At 42.3% G+C, this 25,224-nt stretch overlaps 1 protein-coding gene across 6 annotated transcripts in view; it reads right to left on the minus strand.

Annotated features, from left to right (window-relative positions):
• Cadm1 (cell adhesion molecule 1) overlaps positions 1-25,224 on the minus strand; it is a 325,645-nt gene that overhangs the window by 15,346 nt on the left and 285,075 nt on the right. For 2 of the 6 annotated variants that reach the window (XM_075966038.1, XM_075966036.1), the window contains exons 6-9: positions 24,524-24,623; positions 20,893-21,065; positions 16,092-16,172; positions 5,734-5,766 (exon numbers count right to left, since the gene is read on the minus strand). In XM_075966038.1, the coding sequence (XP_075822153.1) occupies positions 5,734-5,766; positions 16,092-16,172; positions 20,893-21,065; positions 24,524-24,623 (387 nt within the window). The remainder of the gene's footprint in view (positions 1-5,733; positions 5,767-16,091; positions 16,173-20,892; positions 21,066-24,523; positions 24,624-25,224) is intronic. The other 4 variants (XM_075966041.1, XM_075966039.1, XM_075966040.1 and 1 more) reach the window with 3 other exon arrangements.

Raw genomic sequence — 25,224 nt, forward strand, 5'->3', positions numbered from 1 at the left:
GTGCTTCAGAGCACAAGCCAAATCAACATGAAAATCTTTAGAGTTCACAGGTGTTCCGCAGCTATGGAACCAGGCAACTAAAGGGGACGTGGTAATGCAATAAATTATAGAGGCAGCTGAGGGGGAATGCTAGCCCTTTGTCCTGAAATCTGATTGGCTGGAAGTGCTTCTATGTCTAATTGGCTTGATCCATTGTATAAAGACTAATGAATACAATTATTTGAATAACTGTTATAAATGGGCAACATAAAGTAGTTCTCTGTAGTTAATTATGAATTTGCAGTTCTCAGAAGGCTAATCCCTCACTTCTACGTGGCCCGATGAATATCAAAGTGTTCTACGTATGTGCTTGGTGCCCACTGAACCACATTAAACAAGGATGTTTCAAGTAGGCAACTTTACTGCTGAAAGCTTGTTTCCCTGGGGAGGACACTAGAAAGCTAATTTAAAAAAAATAAAGACAAATATGTTTATGAAGTATCATTGATATGCAAAGTTTTCCATTAAGAAGCGACAGACAGTTGATATACACCTCATTAATGCTGAAACTGTCATTTTTAATGGCATAAATTTTAAGATAAACCAAATCTTCTGGAATCTCTTGCTTGGATTATGTTCCAAACTGAGAAGCCATTTAGGCCAGGGGTGTTAAATTTGTTTTTGCAGGGCAATTGTTTTTTATGAATCTACAGCACACTGCCATAGTTGGATAATTTCTGAATAAATATAATTAGAAGAGTTTACCATAGTACTGGGTGTACAAGCAAGAAAACACAAAATCTACCTCCTAGAATTGCTTTGGTTTAGGTATTTTTCTTTCATGTTAAAAATTAGACTCCTCTCGTTTTCTCAAAGAAAATGACGAAGATGCACTTTATGAAGCAGAGAATATTTCTCAAAGGAAACTCTGTGATTTAAGAATAAGTGGGAGATCACTTCTTGGTTCTTCTATTCAGTTTCCTATCATCTAGTCAAGCTCTTTCTAGTCACGTCTAATTAAAATGCATGCAATGCATTTCTTTGAACTCTCTTAAACAAATGAAAGTTTACTTTTGTTGCATTTGTTTTTGTTTTGCAATTAAGGAAGTCCTAAGGTGCAGACATGAGAATTTAATTTATGCATGAAGGCTGTCTCTCCTGCACAGATTCATGTTTGGCTTTTTCTGGTGTTACAGGTGCTGTGGTTCAGGCTAAGCACTGTGTGCTTCTGGAGTCACTGTTTCTCCTTCTTGACAGCACCTGCTGGCTTCTCAAAGTGGTTATAATGTGGCAATTTTAAACCAGAAGAAAGACCTCAAAGAATTAGAATCAGTTAGAAATCCTAGCCATTTCAATAAATGCAAAAATCAAGCATACCTAAAGAGGCTCCTGGATTTGATTCATCAAGTTATCATATATATATAAATATATATTACAGAAAATTATGGAAAAGAACAATTAGATAAAATCCCTAGGAAAGAAAACCTCGGCCCACTGGCCTTAGCACCATTCTCATTAGGAAAAACAGAGTAGGCGACGGTCTCTCTCTTACCTACGCAGCACACATCTGATCACTTGGCCATGTCATGGAAACTGATACTTCCACCACCAGCCATAAGAGTTCAGACGCCCCCGGTAGTTTATATCTAAAAGCTCAGTCATCCTGTTCTTCCTGCTTTGTCAGCTTTTGTGGAGAGTTTTTCCCTTCTTCCCATTAGCAGAAATTTGGTTCACGCCGTTAAACAGCAGCACATTGTTTCCAAGCTGCATATCAAGGCTGCAACGCAATCTTCAGGTCCTGCAGCCATTCGTAAACCTCTTTAGCTTTGTTCTTGGGTAGAACATACAATGTCTGCAGAGTCCCTTGACTGAATGACAGCCCTTGAATGCCATTGTTATGTACTCATACAGAGATGTACAGAGGTACATACACAGACAGTGGACATAGCGGTTGTAATCACGTGCACTGCTGGCTAGTCTTCTTTCAAATGGGCTTAAGAATTTCCCCACAACTGAATCCCACGTAAGATAAGGACATAACACAATGTTTTTAGAATTCTGTCACGGTCTGCACTAGTCATAATCCAAAGAGAGGGAGTTACCTAAGACAGGGAGTGGTCTGGGGTGTGGGCTTGATCTCTAGCACTGTCCAAATACTTTGAAACCAAATAAAAAAGAAAACAAAATGTTTCAGAGGAGTTCTCCATTTCAGAATGAATTAATCTATTTAAAGACTCATGTGGAATATGAAAATCCATGAGATTGTCAGCCTCCACTGTTTCAACAGGTAGAAAAGGCAGGCTGAGATAGAAAGAGTGGGGAGAATGGGATGGGGGAGGGAGAAAGAGAGAGAGAGAGAGAGAGAGAGAGAGAGAGAGAGAGAGAGAGAGAGAGAGAGAGAGAGAGAGAGCGCCCCAACCCAGAAGCCAGCTGATTGCAGTGCAGCAGAAGCACAAGCGCTATTCCAGACCATGGGCATGCTGTCACCCGACCCCTCAGGGGGGGCAGGGGGTGGGGAGGGAAAGGGAGAGGGAACACACAGGACAGAAAAGAACAAAGCACAAGACATTTAAAAAGAAGTGCCCACACTGAAACAGACAGACAAAAACCATCACACGCACCCACACGCCAAATAATCAGGATAACGACGACACCACCCGTGCGCTAACCACCCATGCATGTCTGCCAGCAGCTTCTGACCACGAGCTATCAGGATTTGGCAGTGGTTTTTCTTGTTTCTTTTTTTTTTTTGTATTGTTCAACATGCACACACAACACAGGTTTTTTTCTGTTTGTTTGTTTTTGTTTTAATTTTTCCCTGTGCAGGCCTTTAAGGGTGAACTCCAAAACCACAAATGCTCAAAATCCTTTTTCAGAGACCCCTTGTGACAGCCTTGCCTAAAAAAATAAAAAAATTTTCATTGTTATGCTCACATTTATGTTCACTCTCAGTGAGATCCTTTAATATGGTGGTGAATTGTTACTTGGTTTTCTTTTGGAGAAAATCCATTTGGTTTCGAATCATGCCCATGCACTTCCAACCTTCCAATACATGCTTATTCCAATCAGTTATTGGTAAGAACAAACAATCAACATATAGGAACAACTAGAGTAAACTTCATACATACTCTAGCAACACAAGCTTGAATAAAGAATTGTAATGAGTCTTCACAGGGAAATCCTGAAAAGGTTTTTTGTTTTGTTTTGGTAAATGAAAGGAAACAGCCAGATGGTAAGTCCAGTATAACTTTTGAGAACAACAAGATGGCCACAGCTGGCTTAGTGTGTCTTGTCATTTCAGTTGCTGTTATCAAGCCATTTACTAATTTTTTTTTTCTGAAACCACAACACCATAAGGACTGTCTCAAGGTCATCAAGTGAACGCCAGTCATATGGTTGCTGCACTAACTAGCTGTGTCTCTAGTACTAGGATAAGATCAATTCTACAGTATCACATCCTTGTTAATCTGCTTCCTTGGTCTGTCATTTCCACCATATCCTGTTATCCTTTACAAGTGACTTAGAAAATTTCTTCCCTTTTCATCAAGTAAAATTTCAGACATTACTTTGGTTTACATTAGTGCTTTTAGCTGTGGGCTTGAGAGTTAGCTGGCCAAAATAGTGGGGGACCCTTTGGGAAGTGACTATGAGGATCAGAGACAAGCGGAAGAACAAATTTATAAACACACTATGCAGAGATGAGCTGGGCTTAGCCACCATTTCTCTGGCTCTTTGCTGCTAAGGACTCCAGTTGGAGACACAAGAGACACAGGGTACAAGAAGGCTGTGCTTGCTACTCTCTCCCAAGAGCTTCTCACACCGGAGTCTCACCCTATGGCTCTGGGGTGATACAGACAGTGGCTACTTCTCCTGGAGCAGACAAACCTGTATGCTAATTGATCCCAAGTTAAGTGCCCAGAGACTCCTTTCCCTTTCCAATCTGTTTAAAGAGACAGACCTAATTAAAATGAGTAGCCCCAAATCAGAATCAATTTCTAGGTGCTGTCTCCATCTTTAGGCCAGGACAAGTTTCCTAGTTTGCATACCCTGTCTAAATCTTTAAGGACGAGTTCCACAAGTACAAGTCCTTGGATCTAACTGAGGTATTGAAAACATGGAACTTCGGGGTTTTGGGATAAATGGTCACTATTTCTTCAAAGAGGTCAGAGAATTTGGGAACCCAGGTTGTACTTGACCCTGGAGTTAATTATAGAAAGCCCCAAAACTTAAGAGTACTCAAAAAAGAATAAAACAAAATCTCTTGAACTACAATTAAAATCACCGTAAAGCTCTGAGGCTATCTATAACTGTCAGGAGGCATTCGAAGCTAAGTTCAGTGGAGTGCAGAGTCTGAGATGTAGCTAGCTCTGTGGCTCACCTTAGAACACACACAATTTATACCTGACTGACTTCTCATGACTATAGCCCCTTTAACTTACTACATGAAGATTAGGACAGAATGAAGTGGGGAGTATGCTGGAGAGCCCTATCATTTCCATGTTGTGGTGCTGTGTGTGTGTGTGTGTGTGTGTGTGTGTGTGTGTGAGAGAGAGAGAGAGAGAGAGAGAGAGAGAGAGAGAGAGAGAGAGAGAGAGAGAGACAGACAGACAGGGAGTGAGAGCCCTGCTGAGCTGACCCTGAGTAGGGCAAGCTCTCCAGCAAGAACCAGCACAGCTTTTACTCAGAGATGTCCAACTTTTAAGTCCTCAGACACAGTTGTCTGAGGAAGTCAGTGTGGGCTAGATGCCATTCTTTAAGCTGAATGAACAGTACAGCTGACTGATCACCTCTTGTCACTTAGGTGATAGATTTTCACCCTGCATAGCATTTAAAGTGACTGAAGCAGGCCCTTTCCAAATGATTCTCTTGGGTTCAGTTATTAAAATGCAGCCCCCTTTAAACTAACATATCTACTCTAAGCACTATCTTGCCAAGGTTAAATTTGAGATGAGTAATAAAATAATATACAGATTAAACAGGACTCTCACTTTCTGATTGAAAAAAAAGGAAGGAAGGAAGAAGGCAAAAGAAAGAAAGAAGGAAAAAAGAAAGGAAGGAAGGAAGGAAGGAAGGAAGGAAGGAAGGAAGGAAAAGATGTCCCCATTGGTAGCTCCCTGGTGACAGGGGAAGGAGACAGGGTGTCCTGATGTCCCTGTATGAAGATTATGCACTCCTTTTTTTTCGCCTTTCGGTTAAAAACAAAAAAACGTAACCTACCTACCTTTTATTATTTGACTTGCAAAGTACCACACACCAAAGACTGCATTAAAACCCCATTTCATGCTGTTCAAATGGAACATTCTTGGGGAGTTGTTTCCCACCCAATGGAAACATAACCTTAAATGAATAGAGAGACTGGGGAGGCTGGTGGGTAAGGAACATGGCCTCTATTTCAGATGCCAGCTCCGTAGACAAATACTTTTTTTCCATTTAATTAAAAATACTTTTTGAAGTCTCATGTACTCCAAGGTTTGGTATAGTTTTATAAGTAAGGAGGAATGTGTGATGGACACCCTAACATGCTTGCCACCCGAGGGGAGGCCTCAATCTCACACTGCAACCACTGGCCACTGAACTCACAACAAAAATGACAAGACTCGGTGTAATGCCAAGCATTAAAAAATCATGGTGCATTTCTGAGATCAGTCTATTTGGAGCATGAGTTCCCTTGAAGACTGCATTTCTCATTTTCCCAGGCTTGCCTTGCCTCTCAGCAGCGCTGAGAAAGTAGATAAACAGGAATGTGATACCAACCGTGAACTGCTGGTTCTGTCGTCGCCGTGGTGTCTACAGACGGGAACAGAGGATTGGAGGAAGGGAAGAAACAGGAGGAACAGCATGCAAAAAAGGGGAGAATGGAAAAAAATGGAACAGATAATATATGAGCAAGCTTTCAAAGAACACCGCGTGACAAGCAATAATAAATGAAAAGCAAGGAGCATCTGAAGTGAGCGCACCGTTTTAAGACATGCCTTGAGCTCAAAGCTGCGAGCCAGGGAGGAAAACAGTAAATTCTTTTGTTCCAGGGGTCTTGCCAGGACACATGTATTTGCCATTCAATAGTCAGGGGGACATGCAAAGTGATGAGAAACACCAGTGCAAACTCAGTGGCCGCTAGATGGTTTTTAAAGCATCGAAGCTCAGGACTGCGACAGAAAAGCTCAGTTGGAAGGCTGGTTAAACAATGGATTCAGACATTCAAACATTGCCTTTGTTTCAACCCAACCCACCTGGGCGCTGGGGCTTCTGGAATCAACTCTACTGTTAGGACACTTTTCCAGCTGAAGCCCAGATGCTCACAGATGAATATGCAACATAGAGATTCGAGTTCTCCATCCACTGTATTATTTCATCAGAAGTTAGTTGGTAAGTTCAATTCATGGGAGTGAACATGTTCAAGACACACGTGTGCACACATACATACACACACACACAGAGCCCGGATTCTTCATTCTATAAGATACGTTATAATCTACAAGGTTTGTCACAAAACACATGTGTTCACACAATTGGACAAACACCACTTGGGAATTTCCAAGTTTCAAGAATCCAGCTATATGGCTGTGTTCAGCCCACATCCCCAGGTTTGGCTGCCAGGTTTTTGTGGTCCTGACTGGGTTGGGAGACAGAGCTATCGTCTTTATTGGTGCTCTCCCACCTGTGACCTGTCTCTTCTACTTCTGATGTTGTTCAAGTTGGTTCCTATCAGCTTCTCTTCACAGTAAAATGCCTCCAAAGCACTCAAGGAGGGAATCTGCTCTTTACTTTTGGCTACAGAAGTGGGGTGTCTAGCTAATGAAGTGCATGATGGCCTTCTTTCCCAGTCCTCTTAAAAACAGCCAACTTCACTCTGATGTCAATGCACTAGGCCCCACTTTCTTTCTCAGTTCTGCAGTTTTCAAGTGTGTTTCTTATAGCAGCCCCTTCCTAGTCAGAAGCTGCTGCTGGTTGAAGCAGGATCCCGAGGTTAAAAGTCACAAGCAATCCCCTGCCGTTTTTATGATAGGGGCCTTTAGCTGGCAATTGTTTTCAATGACTTGAACTTGACACAGGCAATGTTTAAATGCACTGGAACATTAAGTATAGAACTTTTTTTTTGTGGAGGGGGAATCAAATGAGCCTGGAGCTTCTGATGTATAAATATGACACATGAATTCACACCGGCGTTCCCCTTCAGTTGGCATGCTTTCTGGGACAATAGGGGCCTTATTATCATCAAAAAAAAAATCAAAGCCCTTCTAAGGAGCCAGAATAAACCAGAGGTCTTAGAGGCCAATGCATCTTGATATAACTAATCACTAAATTTCTCAAGGACAGAGGAAGGAGAGAAAACCATAAAATACACTGCAGAAGAATATAATACTTACTTATAAGTCAACTCTGTGGGCCTAAAATAGCAGTGAAAACAACACAGGAAATTGTACAGTTGAAACAAACCCCACACCAGATCCTTAAAGATGACAGATGCATCTCCATAGTTGAGACATTTGAGTCCAACACTGGTTTGAGGCACTTTAAATTTGAGGGGCAGAATTAAAGGCACATTTGTATAAACATTCATATGCATGTAATACATTTTATGGGCAGGCATTGGCTCCTTTCCAAAACAGAAGAAAAAAAAGCAAAAAATGCTTTGGCTCATTATTTTTGTGGTACCTCTTTTTAACATACCTTTTTTTTTTTAACCAAGTAAACCATTAACATAAAATGAAAAAAGGGAGTGGATTAAAACATTAGAGTTAGAAGACTCAAAACTCAGATCTGAGCATTGACCAACAACCCCAATTTACTGTCTTCCTGTATTACAACATTATGTCAGCTTCATGACAAAATTAACCAGATGAAGCCAGGCGTCAGCTCTTACACGGGCAGCAGACAATAAATGCAGCCATGACCACAGTGCATTTTGCTCCCAACTCAAGGGATGCGAAATCCATCAATTGAACCCAACAGAAGAGAAAAGGGCTGTTAAGGAAAAACACTCTAAAACAGTTAAGCAAACACATATTCAAGTCAAACAACATGATTACTGCAGTTGGAAATGGCAAACCTACGAGCAGCAGTGGATGGGACGCTGCGGCCGGAACACAGGTGGGTATGGGGCTTAAATCGGGATTAAGAGTGTGTCTGGGGAGCTATTGACTCTGTTTCTCACAGAGCATCTGGTGTGCGACCTGAGCAGGGGCTATTTCAAGTTAAGGGAGAAGAGAAAATGCTTTAGACGTGACTGTGTGCTCCCCATGGTGGGGGGGGGGGCAGCATTAGGACAGGATCTAATTCTCCTTCATAATTGCATTATGATACCATGCAGAAACCATAGACAGCTTGGCTCTGGGGTGAGTACGGAGATGTGAAGCATGATTTATTAGGGTATCTTCAGAAAATGGAGAAAAGTGCAAGTCCTCCCCCCAAGAATCGGCTTTCTGGGGTGGTCACTGGAGCATTTTGTAATATTTTAGTTTTGTGGGCAAATGCAAACATGTCAGTGTAAGTTATAATTGCAAAAAAGGGCTTGATTAGTGTCTGACTGCCCTCACAAATCTCTTTAAACCTCATGTGTTGTCTTAAAAAAAAATCTTTGAGCTAGGCCTATGAAAAAATTGGTTACAAAAAGTAGAATGGGAGACATTGGCTCTATATAAAAAAGTTAAACCATTGTGTCTAGTTTTAATTATAGTGAGGGCAAATGGATTGTATATTATTTATATGTTTAAAATAACTGAAACAAACAAATAAAACCAAGTCAATCCCTGTTCTCACAAATGCTGAATGTATAGAGTCTCACTCGGCATGTACTCAAGGTTTTATGAGTCTACAATCAAAAGGAGGTGAGCTAGGGCTCACAATGACTTGGAAGGCACTCATTTCACAATATGGACGTCCCTTCTTAGGCTTACAGTCCTGCAAACTGCTAATGGGGCCCTGCCTCAAATCAGCAAAACAAACACACATTCTACATTGAAGTACAAGATATTTGCAAAATGAAAAAACTACAACAATGTGTGAGATTAGAGACAGTAGCCATTTAACCAAGTAGCCAAGAAGCAGGGTGTGTGTGTGTGGTGGGGATCAAACAAAACCCAAAAAGCCCCACAACCTGCCTGAGAGGCAGCTGGGCAATATTTAGTGGAAACAGTCATGTGTAAGCCCCACTGTGGCCTGTTCTAATCCTTTCAGATGGATTCTCTCCAACTTAGAATTGTTCATTGAGTGTGACAGACTGGGGGCTTAAAACTAATCCATAAATTAGTCCATGGTCTCAAACACAACGGGTGCCATAAATGAAAATGAAAATCCTTGGACAAAATTAAATTCACTACCTCACTTTTCTTACCAATTGATCTCTGCTGTTCTTGCATCATGACACAGAGTCGCAGCAAGGCAGCGTGTGGCTATGTGAGACCAGGGTGGACATTAGAAAATGCCATGGGTACAACCTAGAAAAACCAGCTTACCCTGCAGCCGAGTTAGTTGTAAGGAATTTAAACTCTCCTGTTTTGCCAGCCATAAGCTAAGGTGGAAGTGGGACAAGCAGTCTGGCAACATTTTAATACACTTTCCCCCAGTTTATTTTCTTAATTAAAGTCAATATGGAACCAACGAACTTTCTTAATTGAATTCCTCTTCAGTGTCTGCTATGGAGGGGCTTTAAATCTCAGCACCAGGGCAGGCAAAGAATTCCCCTGACGATTTTACTTCATAGTTGTGCTGTGCTTGCCAATATATATTAAATATGAGTACTTTTTCCCTTCCCCAACTTTAACTTATTTGAAATCTGTTGAAAGCAAAAATAAGTTCTGGGAAATTTGAGTTTCAAATTTATTTTCTATTGGTTTTCAATTAATTTCCTTGCCACCTATGTTCTGCTTAATTAACCTACCATTCCTTAATGATGGAGAAAGGGGCGAAGAACAGAGCTAAGCTAAAAAGCCTACACCGAAGTGCCCTAAGAAAGCTATTTTACGTGTGTGTGTGCATGCGTGTCTATGTGTGTGTGTGTATGTACTCACCTGTGTGGGTGCGTGTAGAGACAAGGGGTCAACATCAAGATGTCTTTCACTGCTTCCCCACCTTATTTATTTATTTAGAGACAGAGTCTTTCACTGAACCTGGAACTCACCATTTTGTCTAGCCTGGGTAGTTGTGAGCTCCTGGGATTCTTTTGTCTCTGCTCCTAAGTGCTGCCACACCTAGCTTCCTTCATGAGTGCTGGGGATCCTGACTTAGGCTTTCATGCTCGAGGAGCACGCACTTTACCCATGAAGCCACCTTCTCAGCCCCAGCATACTTTCCAAATGTCACTATCCCCTTAGAGTGAAGAGATTGGGAGCCCAGAACAGCAGGAAGGGGAGCTGATTTCCTTGTTGTCGTTAAGCAAGTTCAAGTTTTGTTAAAAGCTTCTTCAAAATTGTTCACTCTGTGCAGCCCATGCCCCAGAGATCTTCTCATTTGCAAACCAGATGTTCTGCAAAATTATCGGAATCTGTAGAGTGGTTTCCCTACGGCATGTCTCTGGATGCCAGTGGGAACACACCAAGGGGTCAGGACTCAAGCCAGGGGAGGAAGGGTTAGGAGTGCTGCTGCAGGGAGTGTGCCGGCCAGAGATAAAAGGAGGGGGGCTCTGCAAGCCTGACTGAGACTCATCCTGCATGAGATCCTGGAAGACTGTGCCCTTCATCTCCATGTTCCTACTGCTGGGGGAGCTCCAGGTATCATGTCTGAATCCCATGAAACCCATATTTGTGCTACTATTATTTATGTGTTTGCTGACAGATGTTGAGTATGGAAACCAGTTGGATTTCTATCTCCAGGATCAACTTTTAAATAAAGAACATACACTTAGGAAAATTAGGATAGAAATAGTAGAATGAAGACATCTCACCTCACCTTCCACCCCTTACTCTGTTAAAAAAACATAGTTGAATGAATCTGATGACTTTCAATATTTGCGGTTCTCTTACTTTCTTCTGCTTGGGTCAATTCTGGCTAGATATAAATGAGGCAATAGATAGTGGGTTTACAATTTCTGGATGAAAATGTAGACAGGACAGTGTGAAAAGAAATGGACATGCAAAGGTGGAATACTAGGTAAAAAGAGGCTCATTAATATTAATTAGTGCCCTAATAATATTCCTGTCCTCAGGCATACTGGCATATCAGTTACTCTGTAAGTGCTCAGTACATAAAGGAAGACTCATGTTTTAATGGTGTAGACGCCAAACCTAGGAAGAAGACAGTTCAGTAAACGTCCTAGGATAAAGGATGTGCGTTTCTTAGAAAAAAAGGGGCTTTCCCTTGGCGGCATCAATAGATACACCTTGAAGAGAGATGCTGGAAGTACATGGGTTCTTCATGCTTCATTTCCAAATGCTACTCTTTCGTATCTGCATTCTGGCTGTTCCTTGACAGCACCGAGCAACGAACACTTCTGTGATACTCTCCCGTGGCACCTGTTGCCTTGAAACTAAATCTCGGGTTGCAGGGATCTCTCAACTGCACAGGAAGGGGTTTAAGGAGTCCTTTTCTGCACACACTGTGGGTGCTCAATCTTTGTGGAATGCAACCGGAAGGCAGATCAGCTTATAGCCCTTGCACTGTGCCATTACCAGTAGCACACGGTTGAAATCACTGGGCTGAGACTTGGGAAACTGAGACCTCTATGTGGAACAAAGCTCCATTACGACTTAGATGGCCACACTACAGACTTGGCACCAAGCATATGTGTCCTCTCCTTTACATCTAAACACGGCATGCAAGCTCGGTGTAAGTCTCCAAATGCTACTGAAGGACAAAGCCTGTGTCTGCCTTCTTTATATGACCCGATCCACATTAACACTGGGAAAAGCCTATGCTATCAAGCTGTGAAAGCCCAAATAATAACACGGGTCTGAGGCTAGGAGCCACTTCCTCCCAGGTATATTGGATTTTGAGTGCGTTGACACCAATAAGAGAAACCTTGCTATTTTCCTTTCCAAGAAACACCAAATATTTAATTGAATACATGCTTAAAAAAAGAGAGAGAGAAAAACTCATTTAGAAATGACCTACTTCATTCTTATAAAAGCATATTTAAATGCGTCTCACAATCTGGCCCTATAGCTATTCATTCTTATTCTAAGGCTGTTTTAATTTTTTTTTAATTTATGGCAGTTGCGTGTCCATTGCGACCCACAGGTTGAGCTCCCCCTGGCCTGAATTTTGTATCTAAACTGTTAGCAGTGTGTACGACTGAATGCTGAGAACTTTTCCTGGCACTCTCCATCAAGCACTCAAGTCAGGACTCCACCAGGTAGGAACAATACAAGATCCAAGTTAATTAAAGAGAGAAACAGACCACTTTCCCAAGCAAGTTTCAGAAAGGCAGCCTGACCCAATGGAGAGGAAGAAGCTACAGCTATCCCCAAGCACAGAGACAGAGCCCGCTACTAGCCCCAAAACATGGGGTTCTTAAAAAAGGTCAAAGAGTCCAACTGGTTTGCTCTCCCGTGTCATGTCATACACACCCACAAACGAAGAAGCCCCAAGGACAACTTGATGGGACAAAAAATAAAACACTAAGGGTGGGAGTTTCCCAAAGCCAAGAGCTGAGCAGAACCAAATGATCCTAACGTCAATGAGCAGGGAAGATGAGAGCGATACTTTTAAACTTTAGGGCAAATGCCAAGGAAGCTCTACAAGGCTTCTCACCCAGTTCTATCCTCAAATTGTTTCTTATGTGGAGAGGCCATAGAATAATGTTAATGGTAAGGCTACAACTCTGTTGATATGGCAGATGGATAACGAATATTCTTCCTTCTTCTTCTTCTTTTTGTTTTTTGAGACAAGGCCTTACTCTGTAGATCAGGATGGCCTCCAACTCAGAGATCTAGTTGCCTCTGCCTTCCAAGCACTGGGATTAAAAGTGTGCACACCATGCCCAGTCTGACTGTTCTTTCCAGTTCTTAACACTTGCAGAAAATTATCCTTAGGCAGGGCAACCCTTCAGGTGTGGCTGACATGTCACCAGATCTGCTTCAATTGGAGAGGACAGTATGCAAAGGCCACTGCTCTCCTAGAAAACTAGGAAATGTAAGAGTAGGAGAGGGGGCAAAGAAGAGCTGGAGGCCATAGAAGTCCTCCTCTTTAAGGGTTCAGAATGGAGCTGTAGCATGTGTTGAGAGAGTCAGATGACTCGGAACAGAATGCCAGCCTGCCTTCCTAACAAGAGGAACAATTCCATTATCCTGACGGGGGAAGATCGGGGATAGCTATGCAAGTCTTCTTTTGGAGAATTCAGAAACCAACCGGGACCTTTTGAGCTTAAAAATATTTTTTTTCTATTGCATTTGTACATTTTCCTGGTAATGAAACTCTGACCTGCGGAATGGGTTTCAGTTATTGCGCTTGACTTAGGAGGAAAGAAATAGCTGACTGTGGCTGCTTCTTCTTTTTCCTTTAGAGCCCCAGCTTTGCGTTACTGTCGCTGGATTCAGCTGTTGAAGCTTTTAAGGCTAATGGTGACTGTAAATGTACCAAACAGTACAAGAGAGAGGAGGAGTGGAAATTAATTTAGCTATCCATTTGTCAGGATCCAGGCTGGAAGATTCTTTAGGAACCAATCTAAATCTAGAGCTTAGCCTGAACCTTTAAAATGGGACACAGAACCAAGTTCATAACCTTTAATCTGTTTGGAGAAGAGGACGAATGTTAAATTCTACAGGTTGCTTTCTGGCCAAGATAAATATGTAGAAGGTAAACTGTTAAGTCACAGTAGCCCTAAAAGATCACTTCCATTAAGGTGACGGATTCTGTAAGGCTGTTTTAGTAGCAATGTTAGTTTAATGACTCCTGGGTGTGACACTGAAGATCTGGGCATTCATTACCACAGGTGCATTTGGGGTGTAGAAAGCATTCGAGTGCTAACACCAACAGACGGAAGTGCACCTGCGAGATCATCCTGAGTTATTCTGAATGGAGAGGCCAGTGGCAGGGACATATCAGTAGACATATTCTGATTAAAGTCATCTCTGATATGGACAGAAATATGGTATTTTTTATTCTAATAGTTTCTTTTTAGATCAAGTCTGGGCCAGCAGAACTGTGATCACGATGAGTTGTAGATATTGCAGCACCTCAGAGGAGAAGGAGGTCCTGGGGAGCAAAAGATTAAGAGCTGTGAATTAGAGCAACTCGGGTGACTTGGGAGATTGATTGTAGTGATGGAGAAGAGTCAGGGAATGCTAACCTCATATTTAAAAAAAACAATCAAAAACTAAAACCGAAGTCAGTGATGAGACCAGACACACATGAAAAAGTGTTGTTTCACATTCAAGAAAAACGGGGGGTTTATACACAGAATGAGTGAAAACTTTACTGACCTCAGATGTAAACCCTTACAGATACCTAAACAGAATCTTCTACCGTGGGAGGTATAAAGGCTGGGTCATACTTTGACAAAGACGAACACACTGCTAGTGATACCTACACCGTTTGTTTATTTGTTCCAGCATCCCAAGGGCCTTTCATAGAAAACTACGTAACCTGGTAAGAAAAGCACATGCCTAAAGGACTGAGGATATATTTCAGCTGTACATGTTTGCCTAGTATGCCAGAGGCCCTGGGTTCCATCCCAGCAACGCCAGCCAAGCCAAACACAATCAAAAGTACACACCCAGTCCATTTTACTAAATAGGTAAGAGACAAGGAACTGAATTCTTAGGATGAAGCACCAGCAGTATGGCTGCTGTGGACATCCAAGCAGAGGAGGAGGAACATCTTTGATGTGGTAATACACACTACAGAAGATGCCAGGGATTGGTCTACTACACACAAAACTGAATGCACTAGGAAGCAGGGGGAACTGACAGCTCAAGCAGAAACACACAGACAAGAACTAGGAAGCAAACTTTCTAGATGGAGCCAGGTTTAAAGTGAGACACAAAACCAATTGATGGATTTTTCAGAAGGTATAACATTTAATATAGGCACAGATGTGCTTGTAGGCCGTATTTAGGAAGCCCTTCAGTGGTGGGTTATGGCAGAGATCTTTGTCTCACTGCAATAGCTGCAAAGTGAAGAAAACTTGGATTAGACGGTCCATTGTAATATCTACTGATGAGGCCTTCTCTTTCACTGGTCACTTAGCATTCTGCCGTCTCATTGACTCTTGAGCAAATGGAAAAGAAAACATCTCCAGAAAAATCAATGTGATCCTAGAAGGTGGTTCCTAAAAGCTGAACATGAAGAGCATCAAGTGAGATAGATATTCAGTGTGTATCAAGGAGTCCAGGGATCAAATGGCTGGACTCATGGCTCAAAGGGACATGGGACCCTTGCCTGGTAACAGACCTAAGTGGCAAAGTCACATTTTAAGAGATTCTCTCCTCCATTAGAGCGGACACTTGGAAGTAGCGATTGGGGTAGGCCTGGTCTAAGAGTTGGTATGGTACAGCCATGAGCTGTCCTCTCTTGTTAGACCAGAAGAAAGGCCAAGGCTTCCAGTCAAGCAACACCAAACTATTTGAGAGCCACAGGGTACCAGGATGAGGAGGGAGGCCGTGTAAAAAAGAGGAGGTGCACATGAGTGTTCAGCTTGGAAAAGATTGGCTCCCTCTGTTCCCTGCAATCTCGCGGGCCACAAGAGGCCCAGGCAGCTCTACTGCCAGCAGGCACCCATTAGAGGAGGGCAGATGACAGTGCATCCCATAGTGTGGCCCGAGGATGCATGCTGAAATTTAGTGCATGTACTTTCTTCATGTGGATTAAGACGAAATTTAGACCAGGACATGATCCAGGCCACAATACTTACCAGTTCATCAGCTGGGGCCAAGCAGAAGCTGCTGGAGGGTTTAGCAGCCTGGCTGCCATTTTTTCCTAGTGTTTTTGCTTTGGGTGGTGAGGCTTCAAAAAGAATTGCCTCACGCTAAGGTGCGAGTCATCTGATCAGATGTTAAAGGTCCTTCTAGATCCTTAAGATTCAGTTCAAGAGTATAGTATCGAGTGTCTCTGGAGTTCCAAAGTAAAGGAACAGTTAAGCTCAGAGGACTTACAGGGAACAGCTAGGCTTCTCTTTGTTTATACCAGAAAGACAATATACACTGAGGACATTTCCAATGGTGATGAAGGTACCATACCTGTGATGATGGTAAGGATGGTGGTGGTGGTGGTGGTGGTGGTGGTGGTTGTTGTGGGAGGAGGGATAGTTGTGGGGGGATCTGGATAAAAAAAAAAAGAAAATCAAACCCACAATGCTGAACACAACAATGACCAGTAACGACAAACAAAGGCATGGAGACACTGAGATGTTGGTTGGATGACTCGCTTTTTTAAACCATCAAGTTCCTTGCCCTCAGAGACATTGGTCTGAAACTACACCCCAAAGCCTCAGTTGGAAGAGCTAAGAAAAGAACAGCTTTCTTATGCATGACGTGAATAAAAATGAAATGAGAACTGGAAAAGGGAGAAAAAATACCTAAATGCTCAAAACCCTTAACCCGGCCAGATCTTAAAGGCAAGGCTAAGTCACCTCAGTGCCAAGAAAGCACAATGGCTGTCCCTTTCTACTTCACAGATGGGAGGAAAGAGGAGAAGGAGCCGCTGCATTTAAAGGGCTTGGATCAGCCAAGAATGGACGTGGCACTGCACACATGCTCTCTGCAAATGCTAACTTCATTATTCTCCATCAATACAGCCCAGCAGGAAGGAAAACCACCTCTGTATCCATAATAAGTACAAAGAAGATAGAATGTCACCACGAACAGAGTACCAAGTTCCAGGCAAGTGAGATTTTACTGAGATGTTATTTTTTAAAAGTCAATAAATTTTTACACCTTATAAATATTAATAAGCTGCCTTTGCTCATGTTAAAAGCTTGACCTAAGTGGACCACAATGATAAAAATGAAAGAACATCTTCCACCTTGTAAACAAGAGAGCTAAATATAAATGAGGTTTGACCCTTAAATCTAGGAGCCCAAGAGGAAGCCTCTGTCTGGTACCTGATACACTGTATTTCTGTCATCTCAAAAATTATTTGGGGATAAGAAAAGGGCAAAAAAGAAAAAAAAAGTCTAGGCCCAGATGATCAAACTGAATGTGTTAAATTGTCAGCAAGACTTTGAACTAAGAAATCACTCCGCTGTAATAGAGCAGAGGACGATTTGAAGGCTTTTGATTCTAAATTTTATCTAAAGCACGTCAGCTTTTTCTCCCTGACACATCTGGGGTCCTTTTATCTTCAAGTGAACCCTCGGATTGTCTAATTAATACATCAAAACTTTAATTATATATTGCACCTTTACTGGGTTTGGCACAACTTCCTGGAAGTTGATGGAATGACTCTTTTGGTGCTTGGCTGCAAGGTCTGCATGAAATGATGTCTATCATTGATCAATAATCAAAGGTTTTCATTTTCTTCACCAACTGCTCCTCTCACACAATGAACTTGATAAGGAAGAACCAACAGCAAATGGCTCTGCTTTATGACAGGCTTTTCTCCTTGAAGATGGGGAAACAAGTAAATTAGACTGTTGTTTAATGCAGTCTTCAATGAGTCAAAAAAAAAAAAAAGACTCCAGGCAAAGTCTCATCCTAAGAAGCAGAAATGATGAAATTTAAAATTTAAATTACCTTTAAAAAAGAACAGGATAAGAAATGACTGAACATCATTTCAGTCTTGTCCTTTAGTGTGTTTTATTGAAGCCACAGGTGAGAAAGTTGTCTTTGTGATTGGACAACTTGTTTGAACACATTTACATCAATGACAGGTGCCAACTTGAGACAGATGAGCTGAGTGCCCTGAGACTTTAGCCAGCACGGGAGACACTGCCTCCATCCGCTACAAGTGAACTGTACAGAGTGTACCTCCTGTCCATCCAAGGGACAAATAATGTGCTTTTCTGTTTGCTTCAATTATAGTATTGTCACTGAACAGCAATATTGCTCCTCGGAAGACTTGCTCTGCTGTGCTCTAATGTTATTTTCAAAACCGCTTCTAAATGCAATAGCACAAAGCATATGATGTGTACAACACGATAAGAATGAGCATGAATGTGATCTGAAGATATGATTATGAACCAAAAGGCAGACAAGATGAACAAGGGGATAGATGTCAGGGAGGTCACCAGGACCTCTCAATATGTAAAAATGATACATGTCCAGGGATCTCCATCACTATGGGGCAAATCTGGTCCTTCACATCTGGTTCAGGAAACCTTGAATGAATCAGATTCCATTATCAGGTGAAACGTCCTTGCTGAGGTCATTTTCAGTAAGAAGAGTAGCACAAGGCCACTCTTTCAGAAATCAGAGGGCTGGGATGTAGCTCATGGGAGAGTGCTTACCCAGTATGCCAGAGGCCCTGAAATCAGTGCGCAGCATCACAACAAACATAGGGAGGAACAGAAAGAGCTGAAGCTAATGAGCTGTGCCTGAGACATGGATGCTAAAAGAACAAACCCTATTGGGAATCAGGCTCTAACCAGCCAGATGCTTCAAGTAGAGAATTTACTTCCAGAGAACTAAATATTTTAGAAGTGTAGCAACTTTTAATTCACAGAGTACTTAAAAAATTGCAAAAGCACTACAATATATTGCTTTGAAAAGACAATCTGCCCATCCCTGCCCAAAATGTTAGAATGTTTTGTTACTAGACCAGCAACACTTGGGTTTAGCATGCCGGCCTGCCATTCCAATGGCATCACTAGCAGGGAGCAAGATACAGAGAATCCCTTATAGCCGGTAGCCTGGATGGATCATGGATATGTCTTTATATAGGTATGTTCGCATACAGATGAGTTCCTATAATACTTGGTTTTCAAATAATGCATTGTGGTCCAGGGGGCTAATTTAAAAAGGCCAATCTTATTTTGGAGGGACTTAATCTCTCTTGAAAAGCCATGAGAATAAGAAGAATTGCAAAGACCAACTTTGCAGTAGGTTTTGGGATGACAGTATGGTGGCCCTAGGGTGATCTGGGAACCTTGTGAACTAGGCCATGTTATATGATCTTTCTAAGCTTCATGGTATCATATGTTGAATGGGGTGAAAAATAAGCACAGATCAGGGTGTAGAAATTGGATGAGATCATCTAAAATTGTCAATGCTGGAAACAGCATGAAGGGAACACTCAACAAATTCTGGTTATAAGCTCATTTTCCAAATTATGCAAATATGTTTGCCAAACAAGGCATCAAAATGTTTCTTCTCATCCTGAGAAATAGGAGTAGTAGGCACTGTAAATTGAACCATTTTTTTTTAGTTGTATGAATCAGAGAAGTGTGTCACAGACTGGCAGGAAGTGATCAATGCTTTTTGTAATGTGAAATTTGTAAGGAGAACTTGACTGATGTCTATAAACCTGGGCACAAATGTCAGGGGCACTTCCATCAGGCTTAGACCTTACGGTGGAAGGGGTGTCTGCAAGAGCGCAGAGAGGAAAGCATCTTCCATTACTGCCAAAGAATGCAGCAGAGCTGTTCTGCACCTTGCCAGCCGAAACCAGGTGCCTTGTGCCCTTTTTCACCTACACAGCAGAACCATTCTCTTTCGTGGATTTCCTTAACTACTGAGAACAGTTCTAATGAGCACTAGTGAGACTGAGCAGCATGCAAAGATAGCATACTCTACAAGCTTGCAAATAAGGATTTGACAGGATCTTTTAATTCTAAGACAGCAGTTCTCAATCTGTGGGTCTCAACCCCTTTGGGGTTGTATATCAGATATTTACATTACAATTCATAACAGTAGAAAACTTACAATTATAAAAGTAGTAACTAAATAATTTTATGGTTAGGGTCACCACAGGGTTGCAGCATTAGCGAGGTTGAGAACCACTGTGTTAATGGGGGAAAACCCCTCAGGTATAGGCTAAGGACTATAATTTCATATTCATATAGGTATGGTAGAAAAGATGCTTCTCTGTTCAAAAATACCTCTCCTTTTTTTTCTTCATAAGGAGGGTGCCCAGGTTCTGGGACAGTATAGTCTAAATACTATTCCATATGTATAATTTATGTGTCTATGCCGATACTCACACATTTATAATTTAACTTGGATTGTTTACTAAGCTATCATGAAGACAGGAATGTGGCCCCCATATTCAAATATTTGTAATTCATTATGTGTTGGGCCAGTGCACGACTTTGTCTTAATATAAAATGAAGAGACTTCAACTGGACAGAAGAGATCAAATTTGATAGCACAAGACTATAAAGAGTATACTTCTCAACTAAATAGAGGATAGTCACAATATGTGAAATCAGCAGCAAGATAGAAATGGGAAATGCCTGCTGCCTTAGGTGTTCAATGCATATCTGTTGATCCTAAAGTGAAATTCATAGTAATATGATTTAATAACCTTGTAGAAAAATGTTGATTAAGAAAGCATATTTTTAAAAGTTGGCATCTGTGTCTAAAATAGAAGATATAGGTGGTCTGTGCAACTATCAAAGACTTTGTATTTAGTTTGAGTGTTTACTGGCTTGCAAAGCCTTCTGGATTTAATAGCTTCATGTTGGAAATAAGATATATTTTTTCATCAAAGCAGGAGAAAGGCTAGCCCATGCATCATAGAAAAAAAAAACCCACTGGGAATAAATTTTCTGAGCTGAACGCCACTAATTGGTAAGGTTGAATATTTCAGACATTACTTCTAACATAGGATCCATGACCTGTGCCTGAGGACAGCCTTCGTACTCAGCACCATCAGAGACTGTGATCTCGTGGGAAATCCCCACGGTCAGAGGGGGAGAACAACAGTCACTGTTGAGCCAGGTGGGGACCACTGGGGTCCACCTCAGGCCAAGCTTCTTTAAGTTCCTGTAGGATACCAACTGGTTTTTTTTGTTTTCGACTTGATCAACGGCTTTGAGGGTGAAGCCCAGGCAGCAGCTACATGCAGAGGGGGAGTAGGGGGGTGTTTCGTCTTCTCACGTACCGTATACATACAGCATGTAGTCCGAATGAGCTTTCCCCACTGTGTTAGAAGCCTCACAACGGTAAGTACCATTGTCTGTTTTGTTTAGGTTATTGATGAACAGGTTTGGCCCGGACAGTACGGCGTGTTGAGGCATTTCGTCATCGACTCTCACCCAAGTTACCATCACGGGCCTGCAGAGGGAAGGCGAGAAAGACAGGTCATGGGAATCATTCCCCGCTCAGGTATCTGCATCCAGTTTCTCATTGCAGCAAACTAGCCACATGCAGGGTGACACAATTAACTGGACCCACTGGAGAGTGTGAGGGTCACAGAATTAAGATCATGCAACTGCCAAACATATGCTTGGGATATGACTTTAAAACACACAATCATGTGTTTAGAAACCTCGAGACTTGCTAAGTGGGAGTCTTATGATTCCCAGTTCATCTTCAGTAAGTCAGCAAATAAGCCAACATGGCCAACTCACATGCCCTGCTGTGTGGCTTCACACCGATTCGGCCAGGACAGAGCTCACCCATTGTTAATCAGCTCGTTAATTAGAGAGGAAGGAAAAAGCAAGGTCTTGGCTAGTGGTGCATGCAATAACCTAATGGTTACTAACATACCAAATGTTTGCTTGCTAGGGAGCCTCTTGTGAGTTTTAAATAGACGCTGGCACCTGAACAGCCCTCCCCATCTCCCTTCATTCCTTTCTCCGGTGGGCACTGAAAACGCTGGCTCTACCGCACAGCTATATCCTCAGCCTTATTTAATTACCGTTTGCTCTTGAGGTTGCCCTAGCTGGACTGGAACTTGGTGTGTAGACCAGGCTGCTCTTGAAATGGCAGTGAGTCTCCTGACTCTGCTTCCAGAGCAGCTGGGATTGCAGGTCTGTGCCATCAGCCCCGGTTTACACAGAATTTTGTTTTGATCTGTTTTTGAAAAAACAACCTTTGATTCTCAAAAGGTGCAATCACTTCCTCTTTATTTAGCCTGACTCTCCCCACCTGAGAGGCCACTTGGATGGTCCTGTTCACCTTGTCTATCTGCCCCTGATCAGTAACTGGTCCTCTGTCTTCTAGGTCCAGAAATGGCTGGACCTTCCCTGTGAGTACATTTGGTTCTGGATTAATGACGGAAGGACACATCTCAAAGTGGACTCTTTAGGTCCAACAAAGGAACTTGCTTATCAGAAATAAGTTTTAGTGACTTGAAATAGCACATGAATCTTAAGACAGCCATTACGGAAGAGCAAATTTGACAGGATGCTCTGGAGAGGAGAGAGCATACACACCAAGTCTTTCACTCACTGGACTTGGAACCTGTGTCTTCAAGGTGCCTCTCTCGTGCTCCTAGGAAACCAAGTGCAGATCTAAGAGTGTATCTGAAAGCATGTTCTTTCGTATGGTGTGTGTAATGCTGGAGCCATATCCCAGGGCCTGGTGAGTGTTAGGCAAGCACTAAGCCCCTGGTCATACCCCAGCTTTTGTTTGAAAGGAAGAGCTGACACAGATTTGAACACATAAGCAATTGTCTTTCAGTCCCTAGCACTTCCTCTAGGAGCAATGACATGGGTAGAGAGACCCAGACGTAAATGACAAACGGATGCTCAAGTTAGGCCTGTCAGGTAGCATCCCAGTGTTCAAATGGGATGTGAAGGTGCAATTTTTCTTTAATTACACATGGGTTTGTTATCACAATGCGGTAAATTATTTAAAGTTAGTGCTGCGTATGTCCTCCTGTAGGCAGTAGCAAATGGGGCTGTCTGGCAGTCAGACCTCACGTCCTGCTGCTTGACAGCTGAAACAATCAGTGGGGGGAAGCACTGAGAATATTCACAACATAATGGCAAGTTAAATTACCATTTTTATTGTATGCAATTTCTTGAGAAAATAAATAGGTAATGTGCAAGGAGGGGATTGCTACGGAGTAATACAGCCACATACCCTTTCCAATTTGAGAGTAACAAACACTCTCCCTGGCAAAAGTGTCCTGAAGGAAACATGTAATTTACTGTCCCTGTGGCACATGCAATCGAACATAGTACCTTCTTCAGAAGAAAAAAAAATACAGAAATAAAATACAGGTTAGTAATCCAAGCAGTATAAATGTGACTGATTGGCTGAATATAGGTGCTGTAAACAGGGGCCCAACCAAGAGAAGTGTTTTCCCTTAGTCCACTGGGGTTGTTTGGGAGGCAAGGAAGACTGCTAATTAGAGCATAAATCACTTTATAAAAGGAAAGATCTAAATCTTTTTGAAGGACTTAAAAGAGAAAAAGCCTTCTCTGTCAAAGCTGGGATCAAAAAAGTCAGCAGCACCGAAAAGAAGCAAAACAGAAGCAGATCCACCTTCCTCTAAAGGTTACCGTTCTAGCTCTGCCTCCTCAGGCAGGGAAGGCTAGCCCATGACTAGAGGACGGAGGAGAGGGAGAAGGATTAGCCATGGTCAGGCTCCCCTCTAACTATCACAGGGAGAGCTCTCTCCATGGATATGGAGTGAAGCTGTGCTAGGATGCACGAGGTCTTTATATGAGAATGGAGCAGATGATGTTTATCCAGACTGTGAGGGAAACCGACAACATGCCACAGGGACAGCAGAGGGAGCTCACTGCTGTTTCTCCCATTAGGTACTGCTTTGCGTTTTAGTGCCCGTAATCCCAACCTGACCTGTCCTTCCATTTTATGATTCAGTGGACTGGGATGGTTGTTTGTTTCATTTTCCTTTAAAAGAGTTAAAAAACATTTTGTTTTACTAGAAAGATAAAAAGCTCCCTTCTTCCCTCCTCTCTAAGTAAACTGTGAGATATTTGCAGGGGAGCAGCCTCAAGGCTTGTTTGCCATGGTAGTGGCGATCCACACCGCTCTTCTGATTCATCTGGATTATTGTGCAGAGATAAAGAGAGCATTTCTGTCACACTCCTCAGCAACACGAGTCTGTCGGCTGTCCTCTCCTCTCCTCCTGGGCAGCGACAGTAACATTCTTCTTGAGGGCAGTCTCCGCCAACAAAGCTGCTTCTTGGTCGAGTACAGCACTTGGAAGCACTTTTTCCCCCTACATCTGGCCCTAAGCATTGTACCCCAGAGTTTAGAAAACCATCTACCAGCTGTGGTAAGAACACCCTTATTAGCAGACATTCTATTGCATTGAGGGTTTACTTATATTTTGAATGATTTTTATTTCTGTATATCCATGTGTGTCTTTGGGTCGGAGCCTGTGGAGGCTAGAAGCAGGCTGGATCCCCTGGAGCTGGAGGGATATCCCTGTTGTAAGCCACCTGATATGGATGCTGGGGACCAAACTTTGATTTCTACACTAGCAGTGAGGGCTCTTAACTGCTGAGCCATCTTTCCAGCCCCAGTATGTTGAAATTTAATGTAAGAGAAAATAGCTGTGAGCAGCCTGTTGACAACAATAAACAGAATTCACTAGAATTTCAGCTTTAGCTGGCACTTTCCTCCCGATCCTGACCATTAAGAACCATAGGTATTTATTCCCCTCTCATTGAATATTCGTCGTTTCCAGAAAAATCATCCATCCTTTTTACAGCAGGAGACAGGTGACGGGCCAATGAGTTGTGAATACACATCTTCATGTTGTGACATTTACTGCTCACGACCCTCTGCCAACCTTGGCCTTCAGAACTTACTGGGGCTTCCCGATGGCTTCACATGTTAACTCAAGCGCATCCCCTTCCCGGGTTAGGCCTTGTAGAGGGTAAGTCATCTGGATATGCACTTGCGGCTTATCTGTGTGACAATGACATAAAGTGTGATGTTTAGCAAACGATAGCATCAGCAGATCAGAGCTGCATACTGCCACAAACCCCACATGGCCAGTGCTTACTCGCTCCCCATCCATGTGCCTTCAGCAACATCCTTCTAATTAGTTAGTAATCCTGGCATTTGTTCAAATTAAATTGACTAATAACTCTAAGGAGTGAACCTTGAATAGATAAGAGATTCATAAGCCAACTGTGCCACATCAAACAATTCCTGTGAAATACATTTTGTTACACTGAAGTTTATCTCTAAACTCAGTCAAGCTAAGGGAAACTCATTCGCCTTCATGCTGAGGTGAAGTTGTAGATATTTGTGGTGCTCAGAATTGATACATTTTATCGTATATCACATAATACCATGTGACAATGTGTTTTGACACTGCATATTAATAAGTTGTCTCGTCTATGCTCCTGCTATCAAATTGTTTCCTCAAACAGCTTTACGAGGAAAAGACCTGGGAGAGACAGGTGGCCCCAAATGAAACCATGATGACATAAACATAGAAGAGCCAAGGAGACTGAGATTCACCCAGAGCCCACTATCTGAGGAACCATTATCTGCAATGGAA

This window comes from Microtus pennsylvanicus, chromosome 3, assembly GCF_037038515.1.
Source record: "Microtus pennsylvanicus isolate mMicPen1 chromosome 3, mMicPen1.hap1, whole genome shotgun sequence".
NCBI classification, from domain to species: Eukaryota; Metazoa; Chordata; class Mammalia; order Rodentia; family Cricetidae; genus Microtus; species Microtus pennsylvanicus.